Source organism: Miniopterus natalensis, chromosome 7, assembly GCF_054644295.1.
Source record: "Miniopterus natalensis isolate mMinNat1 chromosome 7, mMinNat1.hap1, whole genome shotgun sequence".
NCBI classification, from domain to species: domain Eukaryota; kingdom Metazoa; phylum Chordata; class Mammalia; order Chiroptera; family Miniopteridae; genus Miniopterus; species Miniopterus natalensis.
The window spans coordinates 3,106,821-3,134,610 of NC_142087.1; the positions used below are offsets into that span (position 1 = coordinate 3,106,821).

Below are 27,790 nucleotides of genomic sequence, written 5' to 3' on the forward strand. Positions count from 1 at the left end.
GATTCAGGCATTCTTAGTGATGGGTAGGTTGTTGTAATAGGAATCCTGGCCCTTAAACAGGCTGTGGAGGTGGTGATCTCCTACTCCAGCCATGTCTTAATGTCATGAGCTGATGTTATTCCAGGTTCTGATACTTAGTGTCAGCACAAATGTCACTCAGCTGCTCTTCGATATTGCTTGCTAATCAGGGCCTGGATTTGTGCCAGCTGGGCTCCAAAGCAAGCCTGTGTTTCAGCCAGCATGCCTTCTAGGGTGCCTTTCATGCTGAGCTGAGAGTGCAGCTTTATCTCCAGGCCCTGGAGGGTGTGCAGCAGGTTGGTGACCTGTGTCTTGCTAATTGGTTGTGTGTTTTTTTTGAGGGAGAGAGAGAGAGAGAAACATTGACTTGTTGTTCCACTTATTTATGCATCCTTGGGTTGCTTCTTGTGTGTGCCCTGACCAGAGATCAAACTGCAACCTTGGTGCATCCAGACAACACTCTAACCAACTGAGCTACCTGGCCAGGGCCATCTTACTAATTAGCTAATTGGCAGCTGCTCCATGTGGCCAGTGACCTCCCGGTTCAGCTCCTCAGTCTGGCTGATGAACCAGGCTTCAGCATCCTTCCAGTTCTTAGGTTCTTCTCAACCATAACCGGGCTTCTCAGGTCACTGAGGATCTTGGCTATGTCAATGCCAGAGTGGAATCCATCTCCACATTGACCTGGCCACCCACTTGGCCCCTCAGGGCACTGATTTCATCCTCATGGTTTTTCAGGTGGGCCAGCTCTTCCTTCAAACCTTCAGTCTGCATCTTCAGATCAGCTCTGGCCAGGGTCACCTCCTCTAGCTCCTTGAGCAGGCCATTGATGTCAGCCTCCATGTTCATGCGTAGGGCCTGCTCTGTCTTGAACTTGGTTGGAAGTCATCTGTAGCATTGTCAATCTTGGAGTTCTCAGTGGTGACACCAAGAATCTTGTCTCACAGCTCATCAGTGGTCTGGTAGTAGTGGCTATAGTCACCAGCACCTTGGGCCCCTGCTTTTGGTACCAGACATAGATCTTCACCTCCAGGTCACTCGTTGGCCTCCTCCAGAGCATGCACCTTCTCCAGGTAGGAGGCCCCGTAGTCTCGAAGTTCTGCGTGGCCACCATCTCATTGCCCAACAGAAGCCCGTGGGACCCTGCTAGGGTGCCCACATAACCGTTATCGTAGCCCCCAGGGGAGGATGAGGACACCAGGTAGACAGAGGACACCAACACACCACAGTCCTTGGAGCCCCCATGGATGCTGGGTGTATAGCAGGCGCTCTGGCTCTGAGGCACAAGGTGCCTGCCCACGGCCCGGGAGGAGGAAGATGCCCAGGACTGTTGATGCAGCTGAAGGAAGTCACAGTAAAAGAGGGCTCCGTGTAACATCGGAGGAACCATGGTCAGAGGAGCTGTGGTTGGCCGGAGGAGTGGCGAGGCTCTCACCTCTCTCTGCTTATTTTTAATTTGGATTGGTTGCTCTTTCTTTTTTGGTGTTGAGTTGTATGAATATTTGATAAATTTTAGATATTAATCCCTTGTCGGATGTATCATTGGTGAATATGGTCTCCCCCTGAGTAGATTATCTTTTTGTTTTGTTGATGTTTTCCTTTGCTGTGCAGATACTTTTTAGTGTTTGATATAGTCCCATTTGGTTATTTTTTCTTTTGTTTCCTTGCCCAAGGAGACATATCAGAAAAAATGTTGCTGAGAGAAGTGTTTTCATCTAGGATTTTTATGGTTTCGAGTCTTACATTTAATCCATTTTGAGTTTATTCTTGTATATGGTGTTGGAAAGTGATCTAGTTTCATTTTTTTGCATGTATCTGTCCAATTTTCCTAACACCATTTATTGAATAGACTTTATTTCATGTATAATCTTGCTTTTTTTGTCATGTAGTAACTGACCATATAGGTGTGGGATTATTTCTGGGCTCTCTGTTCTGTTCCATTGATCTATGTGCTTGTTTTTATGCCAGTACCAATGCTGTTTTGATTACTGTAGCCTTGTAGTATAATTTGATATCAGGTAGCATGATAACTTCAACTTTATTCTTCTTTCTCAAGATTGCCATGGCTACTAGGGGCCTTTTGCAGTTTCATATAAATTTTTGGATTATTTGTTCTAGTTCTGTAGAAAACACCATTGGTATTTTGATAGGGATTGTGTTGAATCTATACATTGCTTTAGGTAGTGTGGACATTTCAATGATGTTAATTCTTCCTATGCATGAGCATGGTATATGCTTCTATTTATTTGTATCTTTTTTAGTTTTTTTTCTTCAGAGTATTCTAATTTTCCCAACATAGGTCTTTTACCTCCTTGGCTAAATCTATTCCTAGGTATTTTATTTATTTTTTGATGCAATTATAAATGGAATTGTTTTCTTAGTTTCCCTTTCTAATAGTTCATTATTGGTATATAAAAATGCAGTCAATTTCTGAATATTAATTTTGTATTCTGCTACTTTACTGAATTCATTTATCAGTTGTAGTAGTTTTTTGGTGGAGTCTTTACGGCTCTCTATATAGAGTATCATGTCATCTGTAAATAATGACAGTTTTACTTCTTCCTTTCCAATTTGAATGCTTTTTATTTTTTCTTCTTGTCTGATTGCTGTGGTATGCCTTCTCATGCTATTTTGAATAAAAGTGGTGAAAGTGGATATCCCTATTTTGTTCCTGATCTTAATGAAAAAGTTTTCAGCTTTCACTGTTGAGTATGATGTTAGCTATGGGTTTGCCATATATGGCCTTTATTATGCTGAAGTATGTTCCCTCTATTTCCACTTTGCTGAGTCTTTATCATAAATGGTGCTAGATTTTGTCAAATGCTTTTCTGCATCTATTGATATGACCACATGATTTTTACCCTCCATTTTGTATATGTGGTGTATCGTGTTAATTGATCTGTGAATATTGAACCAACCTTGAATAAATCTCACTTGATCATGGTGTATGGTCTTTTTAAATACATTGCTGAATTCAGTTTACTAATATTTTGTTGAGGATTATTGCATCCATGTTCATCATGGATACCAACCTACAATTTTCTTTCTTAGTAATATCTTTATCTGGTTTTAGAATCAGGATAATACTGACCTCATAAAGTTAGTTTGGGAGAATTCCCTCTTCTTGAATTTTTGGTAATAGTTTAAAAAGGGTGGATGTTAATTCTTCTTTGAATGTTTGGTAAAATTCACCCTTAAAAGCCATCTGGTCCAGGACTTTTGTTTGTTGGGAGTTTTTTGGTTACTGATTAGATTTAATTAGTAGTAATCTGTCTGTTCAGCGGCCTTCTGTTTCCCTGGGTGGACAGAATCCCCACTGATTGTCACAGCCAGATGTTATGTGGCCTTCCTCTTCTAAGGACACTGGCTGGGGAGCCCTGCATGGGGCTGAGACCCCTCGGTTGTCATGGGGGACCCCTGCCACTGAGACGTCCCTCAGGATTCTCAACCACAGCATGTGAGTACAGGTCTAGCCCATTTCCCACCTCCACCCCTCCTACCAATCTCAACATACCTTCTTATTTATATCCTTAGTTATTGGACTTCTGTTCAGCTACTCTTCAGATGATTAGCCAGGTTAATTGTTCTATAATTTAGTTGTGATTTTGATGTGGTCATGGGAGTAGGTGACTGCAGTTTCACCCACTCAGCCATCTTGGACCTTGGACTTTCCACTTTGGCATATTTTTTTATTGATTGCTTTTTTTCTTTATCTGTGGGTTAAATTTTCCTGTTTAGCAATTTTTGATTGCATATTAGAAATAGTGGTTGATACCTTATAGAGACCCTATATTCTGTTATCTTCTTGATTCATGTCTTAGTAGTCAGTTCAATTACTGGTTGATTACTTTGGACCTGTGTATGTTAGTTTTTATGTTTCATTAGTGTTTGAGGACATTTCTTTTGCCTCTCTAACCAGACAGAACTCAGCCTCCACACCTGAGACTTATGTTGGTTCTTGGTTTTAGGCTTTGTTGGGGCAGGTTTATGGAGGCCTTCCTCTAGCCATGGTCCTCACTCATAGTATACCGCCTCAGCTTAATACCTGGGTCATTAACAAGGTGCTAAGGAGTCACCTTGATGTGGCTGGGTGGGAACTTCAGCATCCCCTAGCACTGTTCAACCTCGATTTCTATGTCTGGTCTATTCTCAACCCTGTTGGAGCCACTCTCTGGTAAGATCCTGGTAGTCTGATCGTGTGCATGGCATCCTCAGGTGAGGATTCACTGGGGATTCCCCCACATAGGCTTTTGGGGTTTCACATCCTCTGCACTGCTCCATCTATCACACCTGGAGATGCTTTTCTTTGCCTCCCTGGGACCACCATGCTCTGCTTGGATTCTATCCCTCTGTCCTGTGGTTAGGAAAGAGCCCCAGGTAGAGAGTTTTGGTAATCATGAAATGCATTTCATAAGTTTTGCTTCTTTCAGGGTTACAGTTTTGTGCCACTTACTGTTTACATCCTAAAAATGGCAGCCTCCCCTTTTTTCCCAGTTTAATGGTTGTTATGGAGGGAAGGCTTGTCTATTGATTACCGTGCCAAAGCTGGAAGTTGCCCTGGAGCTCTGGGGCCTGCTCTGGATGGGCTAACATCCAGGCTTCCTGCTTGGCTGTTGTCTTGGGATCTCCCTTTACTACCATCTTGGGGATTCCCTTTGCTTCTTATTTTATCAAATTCTCTGTTTTCTGAAGCCCACATTTTCTTAATTTCGGTTGGTTTCTTTAGGTAGAGGAACCTTCAGTAGTTTCCTGAAAAAGGGTGGCAGGAAGGTAAATTTTTTGACTGCTACATACCTGAAAATGTCTTTATTAAACCATCATACTTGACTGAGAGTTGATTGGAAATAATTTTCCCTCATAATTTTAGGCATTGTTTGATTGAATATCTAATACCATGTGGCTCTTTTGTGTGAAACCTTGAAACTTGGTTTTTCTTTTTCTTTTTTTTCTCTCTGGAAGTTTTAGGATCTGCTTCCCCATTGTTCTGGAATTCGCTCAGTCATGTGTTTTGTGTGGGTCTGTTTTCTTCGTTGTGTGTGTGCTTAGTGGACCCTTTCAGTCAGTTCTGGAGGATTTTCTTGAAGTATTTCTTTGATTTTACTCCCCCCGCCCCGGAACCTCTTAATATTTCATATTGTACCTCCTAGGCTGGTTCTACAATTTTCTTTTTTCTCTTCCATTTCTTTGTATTTTTTCTTTACTATGGAGGGATTTCTTCATTGTTTATCTCCCATCCCTTATGTTGTATTTTTCATTTGTTACATAGTTAACTTTCAAAAGCTCTTTTTTATTTCTGAATGCTTCCTCTACTTAAAAAAGGTGTTCTATTATTGTTTCATAGATCTTTCCTATCTCCGAAACTATTGATGATTGTTTTTGAGGTTTTTGCCTTTGTATAGTTTCCTTTTCCTCCAAGTTGCTTTTTTCCATGTTTGTTTGGCCTCTGGCCTTAGTGTTATATGCTCTCCTCTGGGGTGTGGAGATGAGTTCTTGGTCATTTGGATGCCAGGTTTGTGTAGTGCCAGAGTTCACACCTTTTGCTTCACCCCGTGCGTGAGCTCGCAGACAGCATAAGCTATGGAGTATGGAGCCTGGTTTCCTTGGAGCCGCTTACAGCTGAGGAGTAAATAAGTCTCAGGACTGGAGGATTTTATTTGGCATGTGACCCAGAGGTTGCTAACTTTCAGAGTTTTCTTGGTGGGGCCAAAATATGAGGGTCCTTACCCTTGCTCTCAGGACCTGTCTGAGGCCTCTGAGGTCTGTCCCCACCGTGGACAGACTAGGGGCCTCCAATACCTTGAGAACTAGGTAGAGACACTGACGGTACTTGCACCGGCAAAGGAAGATAGATAGACCTGCAGCTCTGTGTGGACCAAAGACTCGTGCTAATCCTTAGAGAGCCCTGAGAACCTGTGACTTCTGGAGTAGAGAAGGCAATCCCTGAGCTCCTGAGAGCCCTGGTACCTGCCTGTTCTGATGCCTGTCCATGGTCTGTCTCTCCCAGTCCTAGAGCTGGTGCTCTCTGCCCAGAGTGGAGACCTTCTAGCCTGGGCACAGTGTAGGTCCAGGTCTGCCTTGGCCCAGTCTTTCCCTTGCTCTATCTTGTGTCTGTCCTACCAGATGGCTGCTTCTACAGAAAGCCAGGGAAGGTCCTGCCACACATGGGCACCTCTCATCCATGGCAATGTGCAGGAGGGCTGGGTATCGGGTTCTAATGGGTGTTTGGTAAGTGAAGACATGGGCTGAAAAAGACCCCAAGCTTTTAGCCTTTGGCCAAGCTGGGTCAGTTGATGGTAAAGGCCCCAAGGGAGGGCTCTGCCCACTGCTTCCTCTGCCCCCTCATTGTCACAGCCCAGGCCCCCTTACCACCAGGTTGTAAGCATCTTACTGGGTGTTTCTGAGGTAGAAACAGAGAACCCTAGTTCTGGGGGAGCCTTACACATGACACGTACAGTGGTACATTTATAATCCCAGAGAGAGGCGGGCACTGGACATCCATATAGCCAGCGTCATGGCATGCCTGGAGCCAGCTCACCAGACTGCGCTGCTAGAGCTCTTCTGGTTCTTCAGCCCAGTGTTTAGGGGAGAGAGGGCATGCAGAGGACCCTGGGTCAAGTACACTTCCTGTTATAGTACAGAATACATTCCTTGTTCTATCACCACCTCTCCCTGGGGACTCTAGAGGGCAGAGATGGGGCTGCCCACCTTCGCTTTGCATCCTCCTGTCCTCAAAGTTGGGCCACTGAGTTGCTTTCTAAGGGCTCAGAAGGCCTCTCTCTCTGTCTACCTTCTAGACCTTCTGTGTGATTTCAGTCAAGGTGTGGGCTAGTGGCTTGCCAGTTGGAACCAGTGCTTTTTGCATGGGTGTGTGGGATTGCCCTCTTGGTTCCCTATGCTCGGCCATGTCACTAGGCTCATGGGAGACTCCCTATTTCTTTAGCTGCAGATCTGGGACACAGCTGGCCAGGAGCGATTCCGCACCATCACTCAGAGCTACTACCGCAGTGCCAACGGGGCCATTCTCGCTTACGACATCACCAAGAGGAGCTCCTTTCTGTCAGTGCCTCATTGGATCGAGGATGTGAGGAAGTATGCTGGCTCCAATATTGTGCAGCTGCTGATCGGTGAGCTGGAGGGGATGAGGTGGGGCTGGCAGGATTCCTTGGGGCCACAGATCCAGTCTGTCTGTCTCAGTTTCTCTTTCCTTTTTAAACAAAGTGCAAGCCAGAGTGCAGAGAGGGGCTGAGCTTATCCAGGCAGGAACAGAGCCAGAACTTGAATGATGATTTTGCAAATTCTGATTCTGCTAATCACTTGTAAAGTTATATTCAAAATTGGAATTAGGGGAAGGAAGAAGGAAGCTACAATTTGCTTTGCAGTGTGCATGTGTGCGCCCAGTGGTTAACACTGGTTAAATCTTCACACCTGTCTTTGGATTTAGTTCCTATAACCTGGCTACTCCTTATTTGTCAGGGTATGGAGCAGAGGCTCAGAGAAGTGAAATAATTTCTCCCAGCTCACACAACCTGTAAGCATACTCACACAAAATTTCAGTTCAGTTCTACTAATCGTAATTCAGCAGAGCAGGGCTCCTCAAATGTTTGTGTTTTAAGGCTTTGGGCACAGATGCTGGGCACCACCTTCAGAGCATTCAATTCAGGAGGTCTGGGTGAGGCCCAGGAATGTGCATTTCTGACGAGTTCCCAGGTGACACCTGTGACATCCCTGTTGCCAGCTCAGGCACCCAACTTTGAGAACTGCTGTTGCAGAGGGATTCTTATAGCTCTATTTCCCATTTTTCTTTTACATAAACTTCCCAGATGGGCTCAAGAAGTTTTGGACCACTTGTGTGATCCTTGGGGTCCTCACCTTAACAGTCAGGCTGATTTTTTTAAGATGAGAATATATAGTTGGGTCCTAGATGTGACTCCAGCTGGGAAAAGGGTGGCACTTGGCTCCACACAGCCTGCGTGGACGGGGTGAGGCAGTGCTCAACAGACCTTGTCTACCTGGGCAGCAAAGGAGCTCTCCTTACCCAGCCTTACACTTCCCTTTTATCCAGGACATTTAAAATAAAGCATTTTATTATTGAGTATTTTACACAAACACAAAAATAAAATAGTGTAACAAACCTATCACCCAGCTTCAGCAACTCATGTCCCATTCACCCAGCTTCAGCAACTCATGTCCCATTCCATCTCCATCCTCTCCCTCCTTGTATTATTTTTCAGGCAATTCCAACTACAGCTGTTGCGATTGTAAATATTCCAGCATGAATCAAAAGATGAAAACACTTAAAAATATATGACAACAATACCATTTTCACATCTAAAAATATTGACATTTCCTGAATAAAATCAAATAGCTGATCTGTGTTCAGATTTATAATTACTTGTAATTACTTATAATGAACATGTGCTTTTTTTTTTTTAGTTTTTTGAAATTAGGATAAGTTTCACACATTGAAATTGGTTGCTACATCATTTAAGGTTACCAAAGAAGTTTTAGATATTTATACACATCTATTTTTTTGTCCTCCCTGTAATCACATTACAAAAGCCAACCACTTAGAAACTTAAAAAAGTTCTGTTAGAAATTGGGTCAAGGAGCAGTTGACTGGATGCTTTAGAATGTAATGAAACATCTCACACCTGTAGGAGAAGCCAAAGGTGTACTCTCAGGTAAAGTGATAGTCTGTGTTCTTAATAGGAGGAAAATAGGAGAGAATAAATAATAAGCATGGTAACAGAATTTTAGCACACAAAAAAGAGAGCAGTGCCAGATTTCTTTAACTTACACATTTATGGAGTACCTGCCAAGTGCCAGGTGTTTTCATATTTATTGTATCATTTAATCCCTGCTCTGCTGAAGGTGGCATCATTGATGGGAAATTGAGACTCAGAGATGAAGTGACTTACCTAAGTGATAGGAAACTGGACTTTCTACCCAGGTTTTCTTCTAGCTCTAAAGTACGGTATTCTTTTACCTAAATTTTACTGCTTCTGTTTCCTAGAAAGAAGCAATAAAATATACAAGCCTCTGGCAAAGGTTTTTTTTTTTTTTTTTTAAAAAAAAAAGAGGGACTAAAGGATAGAATAACAGCTTTAAAATAAAGGTGTTTTTTGTGTTGTTTTTTTTAAAGATCACCATGCACAACTAGTAGTTGACAGAGGGCATTGGATGGCATTGGGTTTCTCTGTTTGGCCCTGCCAAGTAGGACAGGGCTTCCCTGGCACCAGTTGACCTCACCAAGCTGCTCCTGGCCTTTCGCTACAGGGAACAAGTCAGACCTCAGTGAGTTCCGGGAGGTCCCTCTGGCTGAAGCACAGAGCCTGGTAAAGCACTACGACATCCTGTGTGCCATTGAGACGTCTGCCAAGGACTCGAGCAATGTGGAGGAGGCCTTCATGAGGGTGGCTGCGGAGCTGGTCATGAGGCATGGGGGTCCTCTGCTCAGTGAGAAGAGCACCGACCACATCCAGCTGGACAGCAAGGACATTGGAGAAAGCTGGGGCTGTGGGTGCTGACTGGGGTGCAGGGCAGGCAGGCAGGCAGGGGCCTCCCCATCTCCTCTCTCTGGTCTGCCAAGCCCAGCCCTCCAGAGCCGGCTCTCTAAGGGCACCAGCAATTCTAGAGCAGCTGGATAAAGTCCTGGAATTATTCATCCCATGGCCTGGATGCTTGCTGGGAAAGCTACCCTGAGGAAGGAAGAATCAGGATTCCTCCGGCAGGAGGCCTGTTGGCACAGGGTAGGGTGTGGGGCCCATCCTGCCAGTCAGCGGCTGTTCCCTTCATGCTCTTTACATTTCAGGACTGGCCCAAGCTCACCAGTGTGGACTGCAGCTGGAGAGGGGCCCGAATGTGCCTCCCCTGCTCTATACATACTAGTTCTGACCATTTCACACCTGTGTCTGCTGCAACTGTGGCAGCAGGTTGCTGGTTTCCAGGGATGTAACTGGTGCCCAGGTCATTCCAGGGCCTCCATATGTAGCTGCAGAGAGCAAGAGCAACCAGCCCAATAGGCTGGCTTCTGAGCATAAGTCCTTCCAGGCAAGGAACCTTCTTTCTTCACTGCCAGCTCTAAGCTCACAGACACCATGGGGCCAGCTTGCTGCCTTAGCAAGACCTCTCATGTTTTCTGGTTTTCCATGTAGCTTCTTGTTTTCATTCATAAAAGGGTAGGGTCATGGCCCACAGCCAAGCAGGGATTGTCTCCTGGCTTGGGGCCCAAAGTTTTGTCACTCAGGTTGCAAAACAAGCTAATTCTTCAGTACCGGGGTCTCAAGCTTGGGGGTTGGGGGAATGAGATAGAAACATGGACATTTAAGGGAAAAGTAAAATCTTGCATCCTTGAGGCTCAGGTCTGAGAAATCTTTCCTGTCATGTTTAGAGCATCAGCTCCCCCCTTCCCCCACTCCCCACTCCCAGTCTAGCTTATAGAGTTTCCCAAACAAAAAAGGTGAGGCCTTGGTGGTTCTGGGCCTGGCCATTTCACGCCCCTGGGTCCACCTGCTCTTAACAGCCTCAGTGTGCACAGGGTGCTGAGGTTAGAAGGCAGGTCGGGGCTGTGATCACTGGGGATCTTCGGATCAGCACCAGACATTGATGTAGCTTAGAGGATCACAGGGACTGGACTTAGGTGATCTTCCTAAGCCAATCCCAGTTCCTCCATGTCTAGCCCCTCTGGCCCCTCAGTGTGGAGCCTGAGGAAATAAACTGCTGTCAGAGCCATGGGCTAGGCCATACCATGGAGAGGCAGCCCAGAGCCTATGAGAGCCCAGGCTCCACCCCAGGCTCAGTCCCAGTCCTCAGGCAGGCTGTGGCGCTCCAGCTCAGACTTCCCTTGCCTTCTATGCCAAGCACATTGGTCTGTGTTGCCCTGTTTCCCAGGCAGGCCTGACTGCAGAGCAAGAAGCCAGACCTTTTGCCACAGCTGTACAGCAGTCTGGTGAGAGAGGGTCGGGCATGGATGGCTGAGAGTGAGACACGCAGGGCTGGTGGCTCCCTTTCAAGCAGTGAGGCAGCCATGGAACTGCTGAGCCTAGCTCTGGAGGGGAAGGATGTTAGCTTGGTTGGGCCAGGAGCTGCTGAGCAGGGGTCTGCACTGAGGGGAATCAACCCATTGTCGGCTGGGGTGGGGGGGGAGCTGGGAGCAAGAGGCTGCCTGACTTCTGTCCTCAGTGGCCTTGCTGATGAATGGGGCCCAGTTGCTGGCAGGGAGAGTTGGTGCCTGCCTGGCCCCTCCATTCCAGTGCCTGGGCTCCACCCGCAGAATAGAAAGTGCCTGTCACTGAGGAGTCCCTAAAGAGGGTTCCATTGAGGCCAAGGGCAAAGGTCCTCCAGCCCCATGACCTCTCTGCTAAGGGCTAATATTTGGGCAGAGTTGGGCATTGAACTTAGGCCTCAGCTGGAAGATGTCTCATGAAGCCCTACCTGTTGGGGGTGGGAGGACACATAAGGGGTCTTGGAGCAGAGGCAGGGCCTGCATCCCTATGATTGACTTGCAGGCCCAGTTCAGGCTCAGAGCACAGGTACCCACTGGACCTCCCTATCCCCCAGCTTCACAGGGCTTAGGGAAAGAGGGAGGTCCCTCTACCCCCTTCATATGGAATACGGTCCACACTTGACCCAGACTTCCAGGCCCTTCACAGCTCCGCCCTGGCTTCTTCCTAGCATCTGCTTGTCCCCCAGGAGCACTCTCTGTCCAGGCCATCCCCTTCCTGCCCTCCCCCTATTTACTGCCCCTGCCCTTTATTCATGTCATTTATAATCCCACAGATGATGACCCAGCTGGAACTGGACCCACCACAAGCTAATCTCTTGCTCATAGTACCCTCTAACAAGAATGAGTTCTTTCCCTACCCCTTGGCCTGTGAGGTTCCTCCACCCACTTCCTGGGGTGAGGCCATTTCCTACAGCCTCCATGAGAGATGCTTCCTGGCCCTCAACCTCAGACACAAATGCTCGTGCTCAGGGCCCGGTGCAGGGTGTGGTGTCGACGGCATACCACGTGGGGCCTGCTCTGTAGCGCCCTGTTGGGCCGGCGCCTCTCTACCTCTCTGGGCCTTAATCCTGTGTCATGGGGTAAGAGAAAATGAGGGAAGTATGTGAGACAGGAAACAAGACTCACTTCTGTTTCCTCTCCCAGCAGCCTCTGGGGCAAGAGAACAGTTTAATCCCTGTTTATTTATTTTATTTATTTTTAGAGAGGGAGGAAGAGAGAGAGACATCGATACATCAATGTGAGAGAGAAACATTGGTTGCCTCCCATATGCGCCCTGAACCCAAAACCTAGATATGTGCCCTCACCGGGAACTGAACCCACAACCTTCCAGTGCACAGGACAACGCCCCAACCAACTGAGCCACACCAGCCAGGGCTCTTTGTTTATAAGTTACCTAAGAACAGGAGTAGGTGGGATAAGGGGCCAGGGTGTGGGAGGAGGGCAGGGAAAGGAGCCAGGAGGTGTTCTGGCGGCTCGGGCTGCAGGAGAGAGCGGTCTGTGGTCCAGGCGAGGCTGCTGTGACGGGCTGAGGAGACCAAGAGGGAAGTTGGTGTTTTATAGTCATGGGGGGAGGACTAGGGTGGGCAGGAGGCACAGATCCTCACTCCTAAGCCAGAGAGGGAGTTCCCTGTCCTCCCGGGGAGGGGATGACAGGTCCCAGCAGACGCGGAGCTGGAGGAAGCTCCTAATTCATACCGATCTTAGTTACTCTTCTCTCGGCGGGCTGCCGGGATGGGGCCTTAGGGGCCCTCTGAGCCCCACTGTTCTGGACTGTTTGGGGCAGGAGGGCCTTAGCCCGCCCAAGGATGCCATTTACATTGGGGACTTTTTATGTTATCTATTTATGAATATATGAATTTTTATATCAAATCTATTTTTTAAAATATGGAAAAGTTACCTTCATGGAAACTTAGCAGAGCCAGAGTGTACACATTCCTAAGCCATTAAACAGTTTTCTCTAATGAGCCAGTGGCACCCAAGACTGGTTCTCTTACCTTTGAGCCCAGAGCCAGCCTGGGTGGCCAGATCCCCACAGATGGTCCCACCTGCCTAGCTTCCCCTCACTCACCTCCAGGCCTGGGCTTGGTGGATGAGCCTATACACTGCCCACTGCCTGTCTGTTACCTGGAGCCCTGTTAAGATCTCTCTGCCCCAGACTAGTGTGGGATCCCCTACGCAGAGAAACAGTCAACTGCCTAAGGAGCAAGAAGGATGGGTCAGGTCCCATCTCTGCCCGGGATACTCATGTGACCTTGGGTGAGTCACTGTACCTTTTTGGTCCCAGGTTCCTTCAGCTGTGTTTGTGTGGGGAGGTAGGTTGGGGAGTATTATTTGGTGATTGCCCGGGCACCAGGCATCCTTCACACTTCTACCACCCTGTGAAGGAGGTGTTACTGTGCTTCCAACCTCCCCTTTTTCAGATGAGCCAACAGACTTGGGCTGGGAGTTCCTTGCTTGCCCAAGCCGTGCAGCCACAAGAAAGATTAGCTCTTATTCCAAGTCAGAATCTAAAACCCCCACGAGGGCCAGACTGTTCTGGTTACTGCTACATTCCCAGCGCAGAGAATGGGTCCAGGCACACGGGTGCTGAAAGAACTGCCGAGTGCCTGAACGGGCTCCAGGCACTAGGAATTCTATGAATCCGTAGCCCACCAAGATCATCGGGTTTGCTCCTGGTCACTCACAAAAGGAGGTCTCTACTGAAGTGGTGAGATGAAGAGAGCGCGGCCTGACCACTCCTGTCAGCAGGTGGTACTGCATCCCCCCCCCCCCCCAAGCCTGGTGCTGAGACAGACTGACATCAGGGGGCTCAGACAAACCTCCATTCCAATTCCAGGCCTGCCTTGACTGGTCGAACGACCTTGGGCGAGTCATTTCTCCATTAGGGCCTCAGTTTCCTCAAACAGTACACTTAATTCCTGTCCTGTCTGGATCCAGGGAAGCCATGATGAGATCCTGGTGGGGAGGGGCTTTGTAAACTTCATGAAGGGCTGGAGCAGGGGCTCCGGCTTCTGTCTCTGTCTCTGTCTCTGTCCCAGGTGGTTTAGAAGGCTGCTGAGTTCCCTTGACTGAATGAGGAAGGCCCGGGGCCCTGGAAAATCCAGATGGGCCACACTACAGGCACTTGCCAACCACCTTTTCCAGGGAGAAGAGATGCTGTTGTCCGAATGTCCTGCTCTCAGTGAATGCAAGGCAGCCCCAAGTCCATGTGTGCCCCTTGAAAGAAAAACCCATACTGGGTTCATCTGAGCTGAGCACCCCACACCTGCCTGTCCCAGAGGCTCTGATGTGGGTCAGGCTGTCCCAAGGGTCCTTCCTTTTCTCTGCCTACACCAAGGACTGCCCAGAACCCAGGGCAAACTCACAGGTGCAGTCCTGGACTTCAAAGCAAGAAAACTGAGGCCAGGGACCCAGAAGGACTTGCTCAAAGCCCCCACTTATTAGCTCCTGAGCCCTATCCCCACCCCCCAGCTTGGGCCAGGCCAGGGCTAGGTGCTGGGTCCCAGAGCTGAATCTGACTCTGCTCCACTCCCAGAGGTCCAACCTCAACCCCTCCCTGTACCCTGCACACATTTGTCCAGAGGCTTGGCTGGGTGTGGGGGGCCACCAGCACTTCCTTCAGAGAAGCCAGGACACAGGGTGCCCCTGACTGTTATGTCCCCTCTCCTCATCGTCACAGCTCTGAAGTCCCTCCTGTTACCTTTCCCACATGGCCACTTCCCACTTCACCCGGCCTCTGCCTGACCTGGCTCCTGCCTCCAGTCTCCACACCTGACTGCAGGTCACACACTGACCAGGTCACCCCCTTGCTCAGATGGCTCCCTGCTGCCTTCAGTCTCCTTCAAGAGGGGCCCTGGGCCCAGCTGACGTGGCTCAACGGTTGAGCATTGACCTATGATCCAAGAGATCTTGGTTCAATTCCTGGTCAGGGCACACAGTTGGGTTGCGGGCTCAGTCCCCAGTGAGGGGTGTGCAGGAGGCAGCCAATCAATGACTCTCATCATTGATGTTTCTATCTCCCTTCCTTTCTCTGAAATCAATAAAGATATATTGGGGGGGGGAAGAGGGCCCACAGGACCATCCATGGCCCAGCTGCACTCTCCCCAGCACTCGCCACCCAAGCCACACATGACCCTGCCATTTCCACAATGTGCTGCTTCCAGGCAAGCAGTCCATCCCCCGCTCACCTGAAGAACCAAACCCCCTGCTGTGTAAAGGGCTTTTCCAGCAGGACTTCCTGTTCACATACAGCATGATCTGGGGCCCCGACCCCTAGGACAACCTTCTGGTCCTGACACTGACTCTCAGACTCCCAGGATCCTCTGAGGATGGGGAGGCCCCCTGCCACTGCCCTAGAGGCTGCAGCCTCTGCTGTCAGTTCTCCCCCCGGGAAAGAAAAGGCCCAGCTCAGATGGCAGGTTTGGATCTACCTGGTGCTTCCTGGGCATCCATGGTATACTTTCACACAGGCCACGTGGGGGCACAGTAAGGCTGGCTCTGCCCACTGACTCAGCTTAATACCACCGTCAGCTCAGTACAGGGAGCCCAGGGAACAACAAGCTGCAGACATGGAGGTTTCCCCTTCACATCAAATTCAAAGCTGCCAGTGATAATGTATCTACCAGTGAGCGGGAGGGCCTGGGTGCTGGGCTGAGGGCTTTCAGGAGGTGGATGGCCACCAGGAAGCAGGGACTTGGTAGAGGAAGCCACGAGAGAGGGTTTCCGAGACCCAGGAATTAGCTTTTGGGAGCTGGGTGAGTGGGCCGGCAGGATCCAGCCTTCCGTTTAAAGTGAGGTTCACAGGCCAGCAGCTGGCATCACCCAGGAGCTTGTTAGAAATATTGAATCTCAGCACACAGCTCCGAGCTCCCGAGTCAAGAATCTAAATTTTAATAAGCTCTCCAGGGTTTTGTGTGCATGTTACAGTTTGAGGAACCCTGCCCACCCCATCAGGGTGCATGGTCAGGCCCTGACCTCTCAGAAGTTTTTAGGTTCCTCCTAAAAAGTGAAATCCAAAATGATCTTGCCCATTTACCTCTGGGTGAAGTGTTTCCTTCCCTTGTCTAAATGCAGACTTGATGTGTAGACATCAAGGACAAAGGGCTGGTGGTCGGCTCCTTGACAAGACCCAGGCTCTGACTCCGACTGAGAGAGACAGAGCCCACGGACTGGGGGTCAACCGAACACCCAGGGTTCCTCCATTCGGACTCTAACCCTACCTGGTAACATGTGACCTGTCATCCCTGAAAGGGGTTCTTGTTTTTTTCTGGGTCCCTGACCACTTTAAGCTGTATACCCTTTTTTCAGAAAACATGTAGATTCATATATAGACCCACCTCATCGGGGATTAGGAGACAGTAGGGTGAAGGCCGCCCCATGTCCACGTCTAGGATCTTCGAACTTCATCAGAATGGTGGCAACTGCCCCCTGAGATGATGGAGCCTGATGTTTACTGAGAAGCTGCTACACTGCTTCCCTCACAGGAGAGTTTAAGCATCTTGCCTCAAAGGCCAGTGGCGGAAAGAAGACCTGAGCCCTGGACGTCAGGCTCCTTGAAGTCCCGAGAGGGAACCTTGGGTTTAGTGGGTGAGGCTGTGGCTGCAGCAACAACTACCATGTACTCAGGTTTAGATTAGACAAAATGGACACAGTTCTAAGTGGACCTTTTTAAAAATCGCACTCCTTGTGGGAATCTATCCAAGGAATGAACCTTAAAAACAATAAAACCACTATGCAGAGGAATATGCATGACAGCCTTACGTGAACAAAAAAGGGGCTTCGCTAAACCTGACCAGCTCAGGGGAGGCCTGTGTGGTGGCCTTACAAACTCAGAGACCGAAAGTAACGACATCAGATGGGCTGACCATAAAAATTCCTAAAAATGGGCTGTGGCAGGTGTTCACCCCTAGGCCTACAGCTGCCTTGATAAAGGTAAACATTTTCCTTAAGTGAGTCTCTATTGTTTTTGCATCTCAGATAACATACCTTTGAAAGGTCAGGGTAATCTCTCCTTTTCCAGGCCCCTCAGGGCACAGCCGTAGGGACCAGAGCTGGTGAGCACAGAGCCCCCCTTTGTTATCTTGTCCCCGAGTACCACCTCCGTGTGCTGCAAATGTTAACTATTAACTATCCTGCAAGAGAAGCATCTCTCCATTTGACTTGTTTTTCAGTCCCTGAGGTTTCCCCACTTTGCTTTCTCCCGCCCCCTTAATTTATCACCAATGTATTTCACGTGACCCTCCTTGTCTCCTCCTTTGATTGTAATGTATAAAAGCTGCTGCAAGACTGCCTTGCTCCAGAGCATTTTCTCAGTCCACTGAGATTTTGCTTTCCCGCAATTGTCAGGTTGGCTCAAATAAACTCATACAAATTCTCTACAAGTTTAGACATTTTTAATATCGATATTTACTTGGCATAGTGAGCAGAGATCCAATGAAGCCCACCCAGAACCACCTTGTGGGCCTAGTGCTAGGTACCAGCAGGGGCCCACTGTGCCCCACAGGTTCTCTGCTTTGCATCAGGTGAGCTTGGGTGAGCTTTTCTTGGAATTCTGGGCCTCCCTGGTTTAAGGAAGGAGGCCCTGGCTTTATTTGAGCTGTTTTTAAAAAGGAAATCCTCAAGGTGGCACTAAAGGGTAAGGATTGAAATAACCCAGCAAGGCTAAGGGTCAGCTGAGATAATCTAGGGATAGGGGTAAAAAGGGTGGCTGGTTTTCATTTTGGCTTTTCAGTTGGAATTGCTTACTGAGAGTCTGAACAAACATTTTGCTAGAGAAATGAGAGCCTGAACTCATTCGGCTTTGAAGATAAGGGGCATTTACTCCCTCCAGCTCACATTTTGGGTATTCTTAGGTGACTAAAAAATCTATGTGGAGGTGTCTGAGAGTACCCCTCGAGACTAACAGGACCCCATAAGGAATTCCACGACTGTAATTACACCATTGACTCACCTGGGAATGTGCCGGTAAAAGCTGGTGACCTAGCGCTCTGCGTCCTCTCGGTTGTATTGGACAACTGAGGACAGAAACCGAGGCGCCTAAGAGGGTTGGAGCAACTTGGGAGGTGCAGCCCCTTGGAGTCAACCTATGAACAGCACACTTAACCTACTGCACCATAAACCTAGAAATTCGTTCAGAATCTGCGCATCTCCAAAGACGCCTCCAAGACCCACAAGCCCTCAGCCCGTTAATACTCCGGTAGGTGCACAATTAATTCATGGGGAGCCTCTGCCTGAAGTGCTTACAGAAGTGGTCAGATTTAACTAGAAGTGATACCAACTTAAGACGGCCAAAATGGAGGTTTTGGCACTTACATTCCCCCCCCACACACACACACAATAGGTTAAAAAAAAAGCAAAAAAAAAAGGCCGGCTCTAAAATCAAACTGGTGAGTGGGAGGTTTACCTCATTTAGCCAATAGAAGCCTCTGAAACGAAGCACAGAGACGTTCTTTTCTCAGGCAGTTAATAAAATTTTAGAGACTGTCTCTGAACTGAAGGGTTTCAGAAGCTGCTCAGTGCCACCACCCCACCTTTCCCGCTTCTCCGACGCCCCACTGTCCTCTATCCCACTGTGCAGACTTACTCTCCTCCCCCATTTTCTCTCTCCTCTGTGCCTCCTCCACTGCGGCCCGTGACCTAGGGGAGGCTCAGAACAGAAAACCAGCCGCCGGGCCGGTGCCTGCGCAGAGGGGCAGGGGGCCCGGAGCAGGGCTAAGGCCAGGCCCCAGCCCCCCCCCCCCCCCAGCTCCCGCCACCGCAGCGGCTCCAGGAGACAGCTTTCTGCCCGGCCATGACTGCGTGTCCCTGCCTTAGTCTATCCGTCGGGCAGCAGCAGTGGTGGTGACTTGGGAGAGCAGCCATCCTGAAGGTTGCTGGCTGGCATGTCTCGGTGACCACCCAACATGTAACTGATGTGTGAGGCCAGAGAGTTCAGCTGTGTGTCCAGAACGTTCCATGGAGATGTATTTGGGACATTCATTAACTACTTACTAGGAGTTTAATAAGTAATGACAGCCTATGCTAAAAAGGGTTTGCCAAAATTCTGCTTTTGACGACCTAATTCTATGAGTGTTCAGACACTTCACTACAGATTTAACACAATTCGCAGTTCATTAAAACTGGACGGCTCTAAACAGGGTTTGCTAACAGAGTTTACAAAGGTATTCGTTATACATAATGTCACTGAACTAATGCATTACCTATTGGAAACGTGTCTCACTCTTTGAAGGAACACAGAGGCCAACCTATTCTGTGAAATGTTGGAATCCTCTGTGAAATAATAAAACATAATGCCATATGCTGGGTGAGCATGTTGGAATATTCATACATACTTAGTAAAGTTTAATTTAGCAATTAAAATCTGGGTTTAAAGAGTCTGCCAAAGTGTCGCTTCTTGAGAGAGAGAGAGGGAGAGAGAGAGAATGTGAGAGAGAGAGAGAGGGAGAGAGAGAATGTGAGAGAGACATATCGACTGACTGGTTGCCTCCCGCGTGCACCTCAGCCACACCGGGATAGAATCTGCAAACCCAAGCACATGCCCTTGACTGGGAACTGAACCCGCAGCCCTTCGATCCTTCGGTGTGTGGGCTGGCGCTCTAACCACTGCACCACACCGACCAGAGCCTTGCCATTTCTTCTTAACGAAGTCGACCATTTGACAATGTGTTTTATTCAAAAGCTTATTAGCTTGATGTAAAACTTTTAAATATCCAGTAGACTCCCTGCACGTGCGCCCACATTTGTATTTCTGCTCCAGAGCCAGCAGATGTCAGTACTGTGCTGTGCTCTCTGCCCACGGGGGCCACGTCCCACATGATCTAGTGGGCTGCTATCCAACAGACAGCAGATCCTTGGTGGCAGCTCCCTCTTTAGGGGGACTGAAGGGAGCGCCAAGGATGCAGTGCAGGAGAGGGATGGGCACAGTCACTAACGGCTCTCCAGCACTGAGAAGTGGTGTGGGCAGTGTTTAAAAGGCAGGCTCTAGAGCCAGACTGCAGGCTATAAACCTAGCTGTGTGGCCTTAGGCAAGTTCATTGACCTCTCTGGGTCCCAGGACACCTCTATAAAAAGTGGGGTGTAATGATGATGATAGTACCTAACCTTATGGTGTGGTTGTGAAAATTAAAGGGGAAGATGTGTGCAGAGGAAATGCCTGCACGTTAAGAATCCAATAAATGCTTGTTATTACTGTTCCCAGTATTCTGCTGCCAGGTGCCGTCGGGGAAATGAAGACTGCGCAGCGGCTGAAGGGGTGAGAGCAGGTAAAGCGACCAACAGGGAAGCCGCAGGGGAGGAAGTTCTCTTCCTCGTCTCCTTGGGGAGAGCGAGAGGGGCAAGTTGGACCAGAGGAATCCAGGGAATGCGGAGCTTCAACCGAGAGCCCTTTGGGCACCTGCGACCTTGGGAATCAAGGGCCCAGCACCTTCCAGAACTCTCTCTGAGAGATGTGCCTCAGGCAGGTATGGAGGGGAAGTGGGACTTCAGGCAGCAGCTTCCATTTCATGCTGAGCAAGGCAAATGGAGAGTGGAAGTGCCAGCACCCAAGAAAGCACAGGAAATGACCTAATTCCCTTGAATTTGTGCATTGTTCTGTGATCACCCTACAATTTCCACTTAAATCCCTGCATTCTTTCTCCAAAAATTAATTGTGCACCCATTATGTGTCTGGTACTGTGCTCCAGCTGGTGAGACTGTCATACACAGAACATTTATGGTTCCTGACTTCGCAGGCTCACGTTCTAGCTGGGGAGACGAACCTTAAACCCACCACTGCAGATGGTGGTGGGCTCTGAGGAGGCACGAAGAAGGCAGCTAAGGAGTATTTGGCTTGAACCTGGAAGAGGAGAAGCCAGCCATGGAACAATCTAGGGAGAGAGCATTCCAGGCAGGGGGAACAGCAAGGCAGAAGCCCTGAGGTAGGAGCAAGTGTAAACTCTAAAAAAGTCAGGAACTGGTAAATTTTCAGTTGTTCAGTAAAGTGGAAAAATGAAGGCAGTTTCTGAATTGGTGGGGAAGAGGTGAGACTAGGGCGAGGGGAAAACGGGGGCTTACTGGCCCAGCCTCAGCATCTGCTCGCTTCCTCTCTCTCTGGCAGTTAGTTCCCTCCTCTGCCACTAAGCAGTCACGAAAAGGTCCAAGGTGTGACCCTCCAAAGGCTAGCGTAGGGGAGCTGACAAACTGTTTCTCACGCAGGTGTCTGCAATACCCGAGCAGCTCAACTTAGAAACAGGGGCCTTGGCACATAAGCTCCTCGGAGCCCAGCGCTGTTCTGCCTGATGCCTCCCTACTTGGTTTCCCCACCCCCCTCCCAGATTAGCTGCTGTGCTCTGCAGACAGGGTCTGGGTCCAAGTCCCAGCTCTGCCACTTCTCCTCTGTGACCTAGTTACACAGCCTCAGTGGGCCTCTCTGGGCCTGAGTTTCCTTGTCTAAAAACTGGGGGTCTAGCCTTGGCCAGTGTGCCTGTTAGCTGAGTGTCATCCTGAGCACAGAAGGGTTGCTGGTTCAGTTCCGGGCAGGGCACATGCCAGGGCTGCGGGCTCGAACCCCAGTTGGGACAAGTACGGGGGCAACCGACTGATGTTTCTCACTCACATTGATGTTTTTTCTCTCTCTCTCCCTCTTCCTCTCTCGCTAAAATAAAAAAAAATATATTGTAAAAAAATGGGGGTCTAATACTGCTACATACTTCATAGGGTTGTTTTGAGGTGGAAAGGACTTCCTGTATGAAAAGCACTCAGTGCCTGGAGTACAGTAAACCAAAAAGTGATATCAATAGCCTGTTTATCGCTAATGCTGTAGTAGGCAAAAAATTAGCACAAACCCTTCGGCACAAAGACTTCTTCCTTCCAGCTCCCATGACCTGTCCATTGGCCTCGCCTAGTGGCAGTCGTTGGTTTTTGCCAGCTTCTCCAAAACCTTCAGCACTCTGGAGGTCAGTATGCCATTATGTGAGCTCAAATTCACTTAAGCAAACATGTTTACTAGAATGCATGGGTATTTCTTGTCTTTAAATTTTTCAGTTACAGTTGACATTCAGTATTTTTTATATTAGTTACAGGTTACACTGGGTATTTCTTAGACAAAAATCAAGATAAATTCTTTAAGCAAATCTGAATTAGGTTAATGAAGGGGAGACTATAGAAGCTTTAGTTTATGCAAAGATTGGGAGTCTCTGGAGATGAAAACTGATTTATTATATAAAACTATCCTCAAGCCCAGCTGGTGTGGTTCAGTGGTTGAGTGTCGACCTATGAACCTGGAGGTCATGGTTTGATTCCTGGTCGGGGCATATGCCCAGGTTGGGGGCTTGATCCCCAGTAGGGGGAGTGCAGGAGGAAGCCGATTGATGACTCTCTTATCATTGACGTTTCTCTCTCTCTCTCCCTCTCCCTTCCTCTCCGAAATCAATAAAAACATTTAAAAAAAAGTTTAAAATATTTACTAAAAAAAAACTTCCCCAAAGACCCAATCTTCAGTTGAGCACCAGGTAAGGTTAGCTTTTGTCTGGAAATAGACATTTAAAAAAATACTAAAATAATTTTTGCCAGAATTCTTGGGGTGTCCCTACACTTTCTCCTTTCTTTCTGCTGTGGGTATATAGTTGCATCTAATAAGCTGGAAACTCCTAAGAAATGACACAACTAACCAAGGATCATTTAGCAGATTTCTTGAACTGGACTGGGCATGTTTACATAGGTTTGCAAAAATTTCTGGGAATCACTGTGGTCCTTTGAAAATGAAAAATTACTTTTGCCTAAAATGTGTTCCGGTCTGTTGGCAGTGTACAAATGCAGTGTTCAGATACCTTTGAAAGGTAATGCTGAAATTACCTTTCAAAATGCTTAGATAAGTAGTGCTTTAAATCAACTGGAGCAGGCCCTTCCCCAACCAGTGACCTAAGCGTGCTCTCCTTCATCAAGTGGGTAAGTAGAAGTGATGTTTTCTTACAGGAAGGCCAAAGAAAGCTGAAGGTATCTGCCACAGATGGACTTGTAGGTCCCACAACACCAAGCTGAAGAACCTTCTTAGACTCAGAGGAAGGGAGTCACTCCAGTTAAGGTCTTTTCAACCTTAGCACTGTTGACATTGGGGCTGGGTAATTCCTTGTGGTGGGGGCTGTTCAGCAGCATCCCTGGCTTCTATTAACCAGATGTCAGTAGCAAATACTGGCCCCCAACCCCAGGTGACAACCAAAAATGCCTCCAGACATTGCCACTGTCCCCTGGGGGCAGAACTGAAGACCATGCCTCTAGAAAAAGCCCAGGCACTATCTGCTCCGAAGAGATGGACTCTTTAGGAGCTTTTTCCAAAAGAAAGGGCTGTCCTTTTGTAAATCTTCACTGGAAGCACCTGAAATGCAGTACCACAGTTTTACTCTAGTGAATTCATAGAGATGACAGTGTATTAGTCAATTTCAGCAGTGGAGTATTTTAAGTGCAATGATTTACAACTTTAGAGTATTTAAGAAAGATTTTGCATTCAGAGGCAGCCAAGCCAAGCCTCGAGTTTACTGTGTTCGTATGTGGGCGCCCTTTGTGAACCTTAGAATTGCCTCCACTTGGGGACCAGCTGGCTACCCTATGAGTCTCCCTCTGTAATCTTGCCCTCAATGCCAGCAAGAGGGGATATCTGTTTTTTCTTGGGAACAAATGCACTGATTAAACTAATTAATAAGTGAAAGTGGATTCAAGAGAGAAATAAGAATCTTCTCATGACTGGATTTTTTGCCCTTTCCTGGGGAGGGAGGAGGGAGAAAAGGAGAACCGTACTTAAAAAAAACTAAAGCCCACAATTAATATTCTCCCATTAATAATTATGTTTGTTAAATTACAAGCTTATAGCTGCCATAAGAACAAACTGACCCCAAACTATGACTTGATATACATATGAATTACTACATGAAAAAGTTTTACTTTTTAAAACTTTATTGATTTACCACCTGATTAAAGCATGGGATATTTTAACAGTATTATACATAATATTTTTACATAGAAAACTTTACATAAGCATTTCATATTATATAATTCTGCTTATTCTTTCAAAAATGTATACATCCATTGGGCAAGGAATGCTTTTCATTAAATTACCAATATTAAATGCACTTAATCATCGTGTACAGATTAAACAAAAGTAGCTATTAATGTTTAGGCATTTTAAGGAGGTAAAACATACATTTTGCACATGAAATATTTGATGCAAATATGCAGATAAATTTTTTTAAAAATTAGAACACTGAGAAAAACTATACCTTTGATGAGTATCTTTTTTTGACAGCAAGGATTTCCAGATATATTCACTCTTTTAAATATTCAGCTTTGGTTTCTTTGTTTCCCAAACTACAAAGCTGCTGACCGCAAAACTCCAGGATTTCATGTGAGTTCAAGCTATGTTTACCTTAACACAAATATAGAAACAGAATTCAAAAAATGCAGTATTGGGAATCCAGCTTTTGTTTAAATCAATATCCATCTGCATCATAACAACAAACACTTGAATGAGATGGTCATACTTGTATGTGTCAACAGGTTCCTTTAATGACTATTAAAGGCTACTAAATGTATAGCCACAATCATAAAAGAACAAAAAAGTTCAGTTTGTTTTTTTGCATTTTGTACAAAAGTCACTTGTCAGAGGAAGATGTGTTTCCAGGTATTATCACACTATTTCCAAAACGTATATTCTTTGGTTGTATGTGAGGAGTATCAGGGAAAAAGTGTGTTTGATCTTAAAGATGCATATTTGAAATAAAATTTCCCATCTGTTTGTTGTTAAGATACCAAAGCTGACGATTTCCAAAAAGAACAATGAAAAAAAGTAAAATTGCTCAAAGCAGCAGTATTGTAACAAATAAAAACTTCTCTAGAGACCCAGCACATATAATCCATACTTAAAGCATTCTGGGAAAGAAATAAGGCCTTGGAAATGCTTCTCTCTCTCCTTCACTTCGTTAGTAATAAGTGGTATCTGGTCCGATGCTGCGGGGTCACACACCCCCTTTCACTAGTGTTTGAGTGGCATCAGCCACGTTTACCGTGAGAAAGAATAGATTTACTCCCAAAGTGGAATTTAGGCTGATGGCTATTACTGGAGGTAAGGGATTTCCTCCGTAGGTCAGGGTCCGCCGACAAGAAAAATTACCCTTAATGGTTTTACATCCAGTTTTTAAACGTCCACGCTGGTACAATTCAAATGCCTCATTTAGAACATTGAATGGTTTAAAAGACATAGTTAAAAAGAAATGGAAACCTGAATGCGTCAGCATGTAACAAAATGTACAAGTTTCTTACTCTGCAGGAGGAGAAATTAAAGGGAAGGCAGGAACACACTGGAAAAGTCCTGCAGTCACCTTCCATGAAGAAAGGCCACGTGACAACCTCAAAGGAAAGGAAAAATCTCAATCAGGGATGCAGCTGTACCGAAAACGCAATGAACGTGCGTGTTCCCACTGATACCTTTAATACAAAGGTCAGTGGAGATGACTGACTTGCCGAGGTTGTGCCGAACCACAGTCCCAGGGAGCAGGTCCTAGAATGTAGCTTCCATGTTGCAGGGTCAAGACGTAACAGGTTCAAGACAAGTCAGTCAAATGTGCTAATGTTTTCCATTCACATTAAAACACTCTCCCAAGGTCCGTCCTAAGTTATATAGCTCCTCTTAAATATAGGTAAATAACGTAAGAACATAAACCTGCTTTTTTTCTTTGGTAAAAAAATGAAAACACTTTTGGGGAAAGAAAAAAGTAGACTGAGTACTGCTGGCTACAACCAAACATTTCTCAAGGCTGTTAAAAACAAAAACATTTAACAAATGGGTTTCTTAATAAACAAAAGCACCAGAAATCCTTCTCTATAAAGAAAAAAGTATCTGATTTTATAGATAGGTTCCCAACTTACTAACTTCTAAGGCACCAGAGTTGACACCAATACAACCCAATTTACAGGACTAAAGGGCATCGGTAGAAGTCTGAATGTTTAAATAACTCTGCGTAACACTTTTTCTAATGCCAAGTGCTGCTCTAGGCGAGCAGTGGACGAGAGGGCAGAGAATGAAGTGTGTGTTCTCTCTCTCACGGACTCAGACTAAATTAAGCTTCCAAATATACTGCTCGCAGGCTTCAGGCCGTATTTGTACACTGCCCACTTGTCCATAAGGTGCATCCGAATTCAGTTCTGCAGCTAAGAATATTGCACCGTCATTAACATAGAAAGGGCCTCAGAATCCAACCTTCCCAAGAATTCAGCTCCTGGGCTCAAGTTAACAGAAGCACTGGGCACATGTCACCTCCTGCCAAGGTCAGAGACCAGCTGTGCTGGCCCCACAACAGCACAGGCCCACTCTGGCTGGACTCGTGACATGTGCCCGAGGAGGTTCACAGAGTAGCCCGTCGCACACATGGCCACCATCCCTCTCTCGAGGGCCCTTTAATGGGCACTGTGCAGAGCAGGGATACTAATAATTGGTACACTTACTATTCTGAGGTAAAAATAAAAGGTTTACTCAAATATAAATTAACTCTGTTAAATTACTACTTCATTTTCATTACTACTTCATATATTAGATCTCAGAGTGTGTGAGATGGACAATGTATTCTAATTGCATTTCTGGAAATTTTAATACCCATCCACTACAAATACTTACTTCAAGGAAGGCTAATCATCTTCATTACATTTTTTACTTTTTCCTATGGACTTTTTCTCCTCAAGGTACTAAACCAGGGAGGGTCAGGAGGCACTAAATTTTTTTTAACCTTGCAAGCTCTTACTTCTAACTTAATTACTAAACTCTGCCTTCAATCAAATCTTCAATAATATATTTTTGCAAAATACTTTAAAAATCACTCAGACATACACAAAACAGGGAAAACACCCTCCTTTTGTCCCCTTCTTTCCCCAAACTAATCTAACTGCAGCTGACTCACAACTGACAAAACACTCAAACTTCTCTAACACACTCAAACAACGGAAACCCAGCATAGTTTAGGTGGCACTTAGCCGTTACAAGAAATTTTATTAACAGACTGTCTAATAATCACGAACCGATACAGCTATGTTCAGTATTTTCAAGGAGAGCGACTTCCTCTGATGAAACTTTTCCAGTCAATCATGGGACTTTCCTAGAAAATGACAGCATGTGTAACGACAGGTCTGAGACAGTTTAGTCAGTGAGATGGAATGACGGAGATGAGAGACTCCCCACCTGCTGCGTTAACTGGGTGTGCAACAGTTTAACAGAACACCACACGCCTCATTCAGGGACTCTGAGGGGACCGGCGTAGAGGCCATCTTTATCCAGACCATCCTGAGCTCCAAGATGCCCACTCCTTGTTTCTATGATCTGTCCCTTCAGGAGATGTGCCAGGCAGAGGTGGCATGGTGAATGTTCTGCAGAGAAGCAGCAGGGGCCAGGGCTACCACACTGGTGACAGGGTCCCTGGTACCTGTGATGGCTCTTCTGGAATCCATATCTTATACACCACACCTATCCGTAGGAAGAACTTCCGCAGAACTGCTCGGAGCTCAGGGATCAGGTCAAACTGCATAATTTCACACAAGTAGGGGTAGTACTTTGAAGCATGTGCTTTAAACTTGAGGTGGGAGAGAAGGAGAGAGAGAAAATTAGACACAGAACTACATTTTGGCACTAATTTTTCAAAAGCATTCATCTCACCCTGGAACTTCTTACAATATTGGTATTTTTTCTTGCTATTAGAAAGTTGGTGCAAAAAATTTGCCAATTAAAACTTTTCCTTATATTTAACTCCAAACACA

General features: G+C 46.8%; 2 protein-coding genes and 1 pseudogene across 3 annotated transcripts in view; 1 reads left to right on the top strand and 2 right to left on the bottom strand.

The window, feature by feature from the left end:
• RAB43 (RAB43, member RAS oncogene family) overlaps window positions 1-12,483 on the top strand; it is a 30,569-nt gene extending 18,086 nt beyond the window's left edge. Inside the window, exons 2-3 of the mRNA XM_016197350.2 lie at window positions 6,959-7,142; window positions 9,295-12,483. Of these exons, the coding sequence (XP_016052836.1) occupies window positions 6,959-7,142; window positions 9,295-9,545 (435 nt within the window). The 3' untranslated portion in view covers window positions 9,546-12,483. The remainder of the gene's footprint in view (window positions 1-6,958; window positions 7,143-9,294) is intronic.
• Window positions 4-1,408, bottom strand: LOC107525233 (keratin, type I cytoskeletal 19 pseudogene; annotated as a pseudogene).
• A 13,940-nt stretch (window positions 12,484-26,423) lies between the features above and the next one.
• Window positions 26,424-27,790, bottom strand: part of ARFGEF2 (ARF guanine nucleotide exchange factor 2) — a 76,634-nt gene continuing 75,267 nt past the window's right edge. For both annotated transcript variants that reach the window (XM_087818692.1, XM_016197352.2), the window contains exon 39: window positions 26,424-27,606. In XM_087818692.1, the coding sequence (XP_087674818.1) occupies window positions 27,430-27,606 (177 nt within the window). In that variant the 3' untranslated portion in view covers window positions 26,424-27,429. The remainder of the gene's footprint in view (window positions 27,607-27,790) is intronic.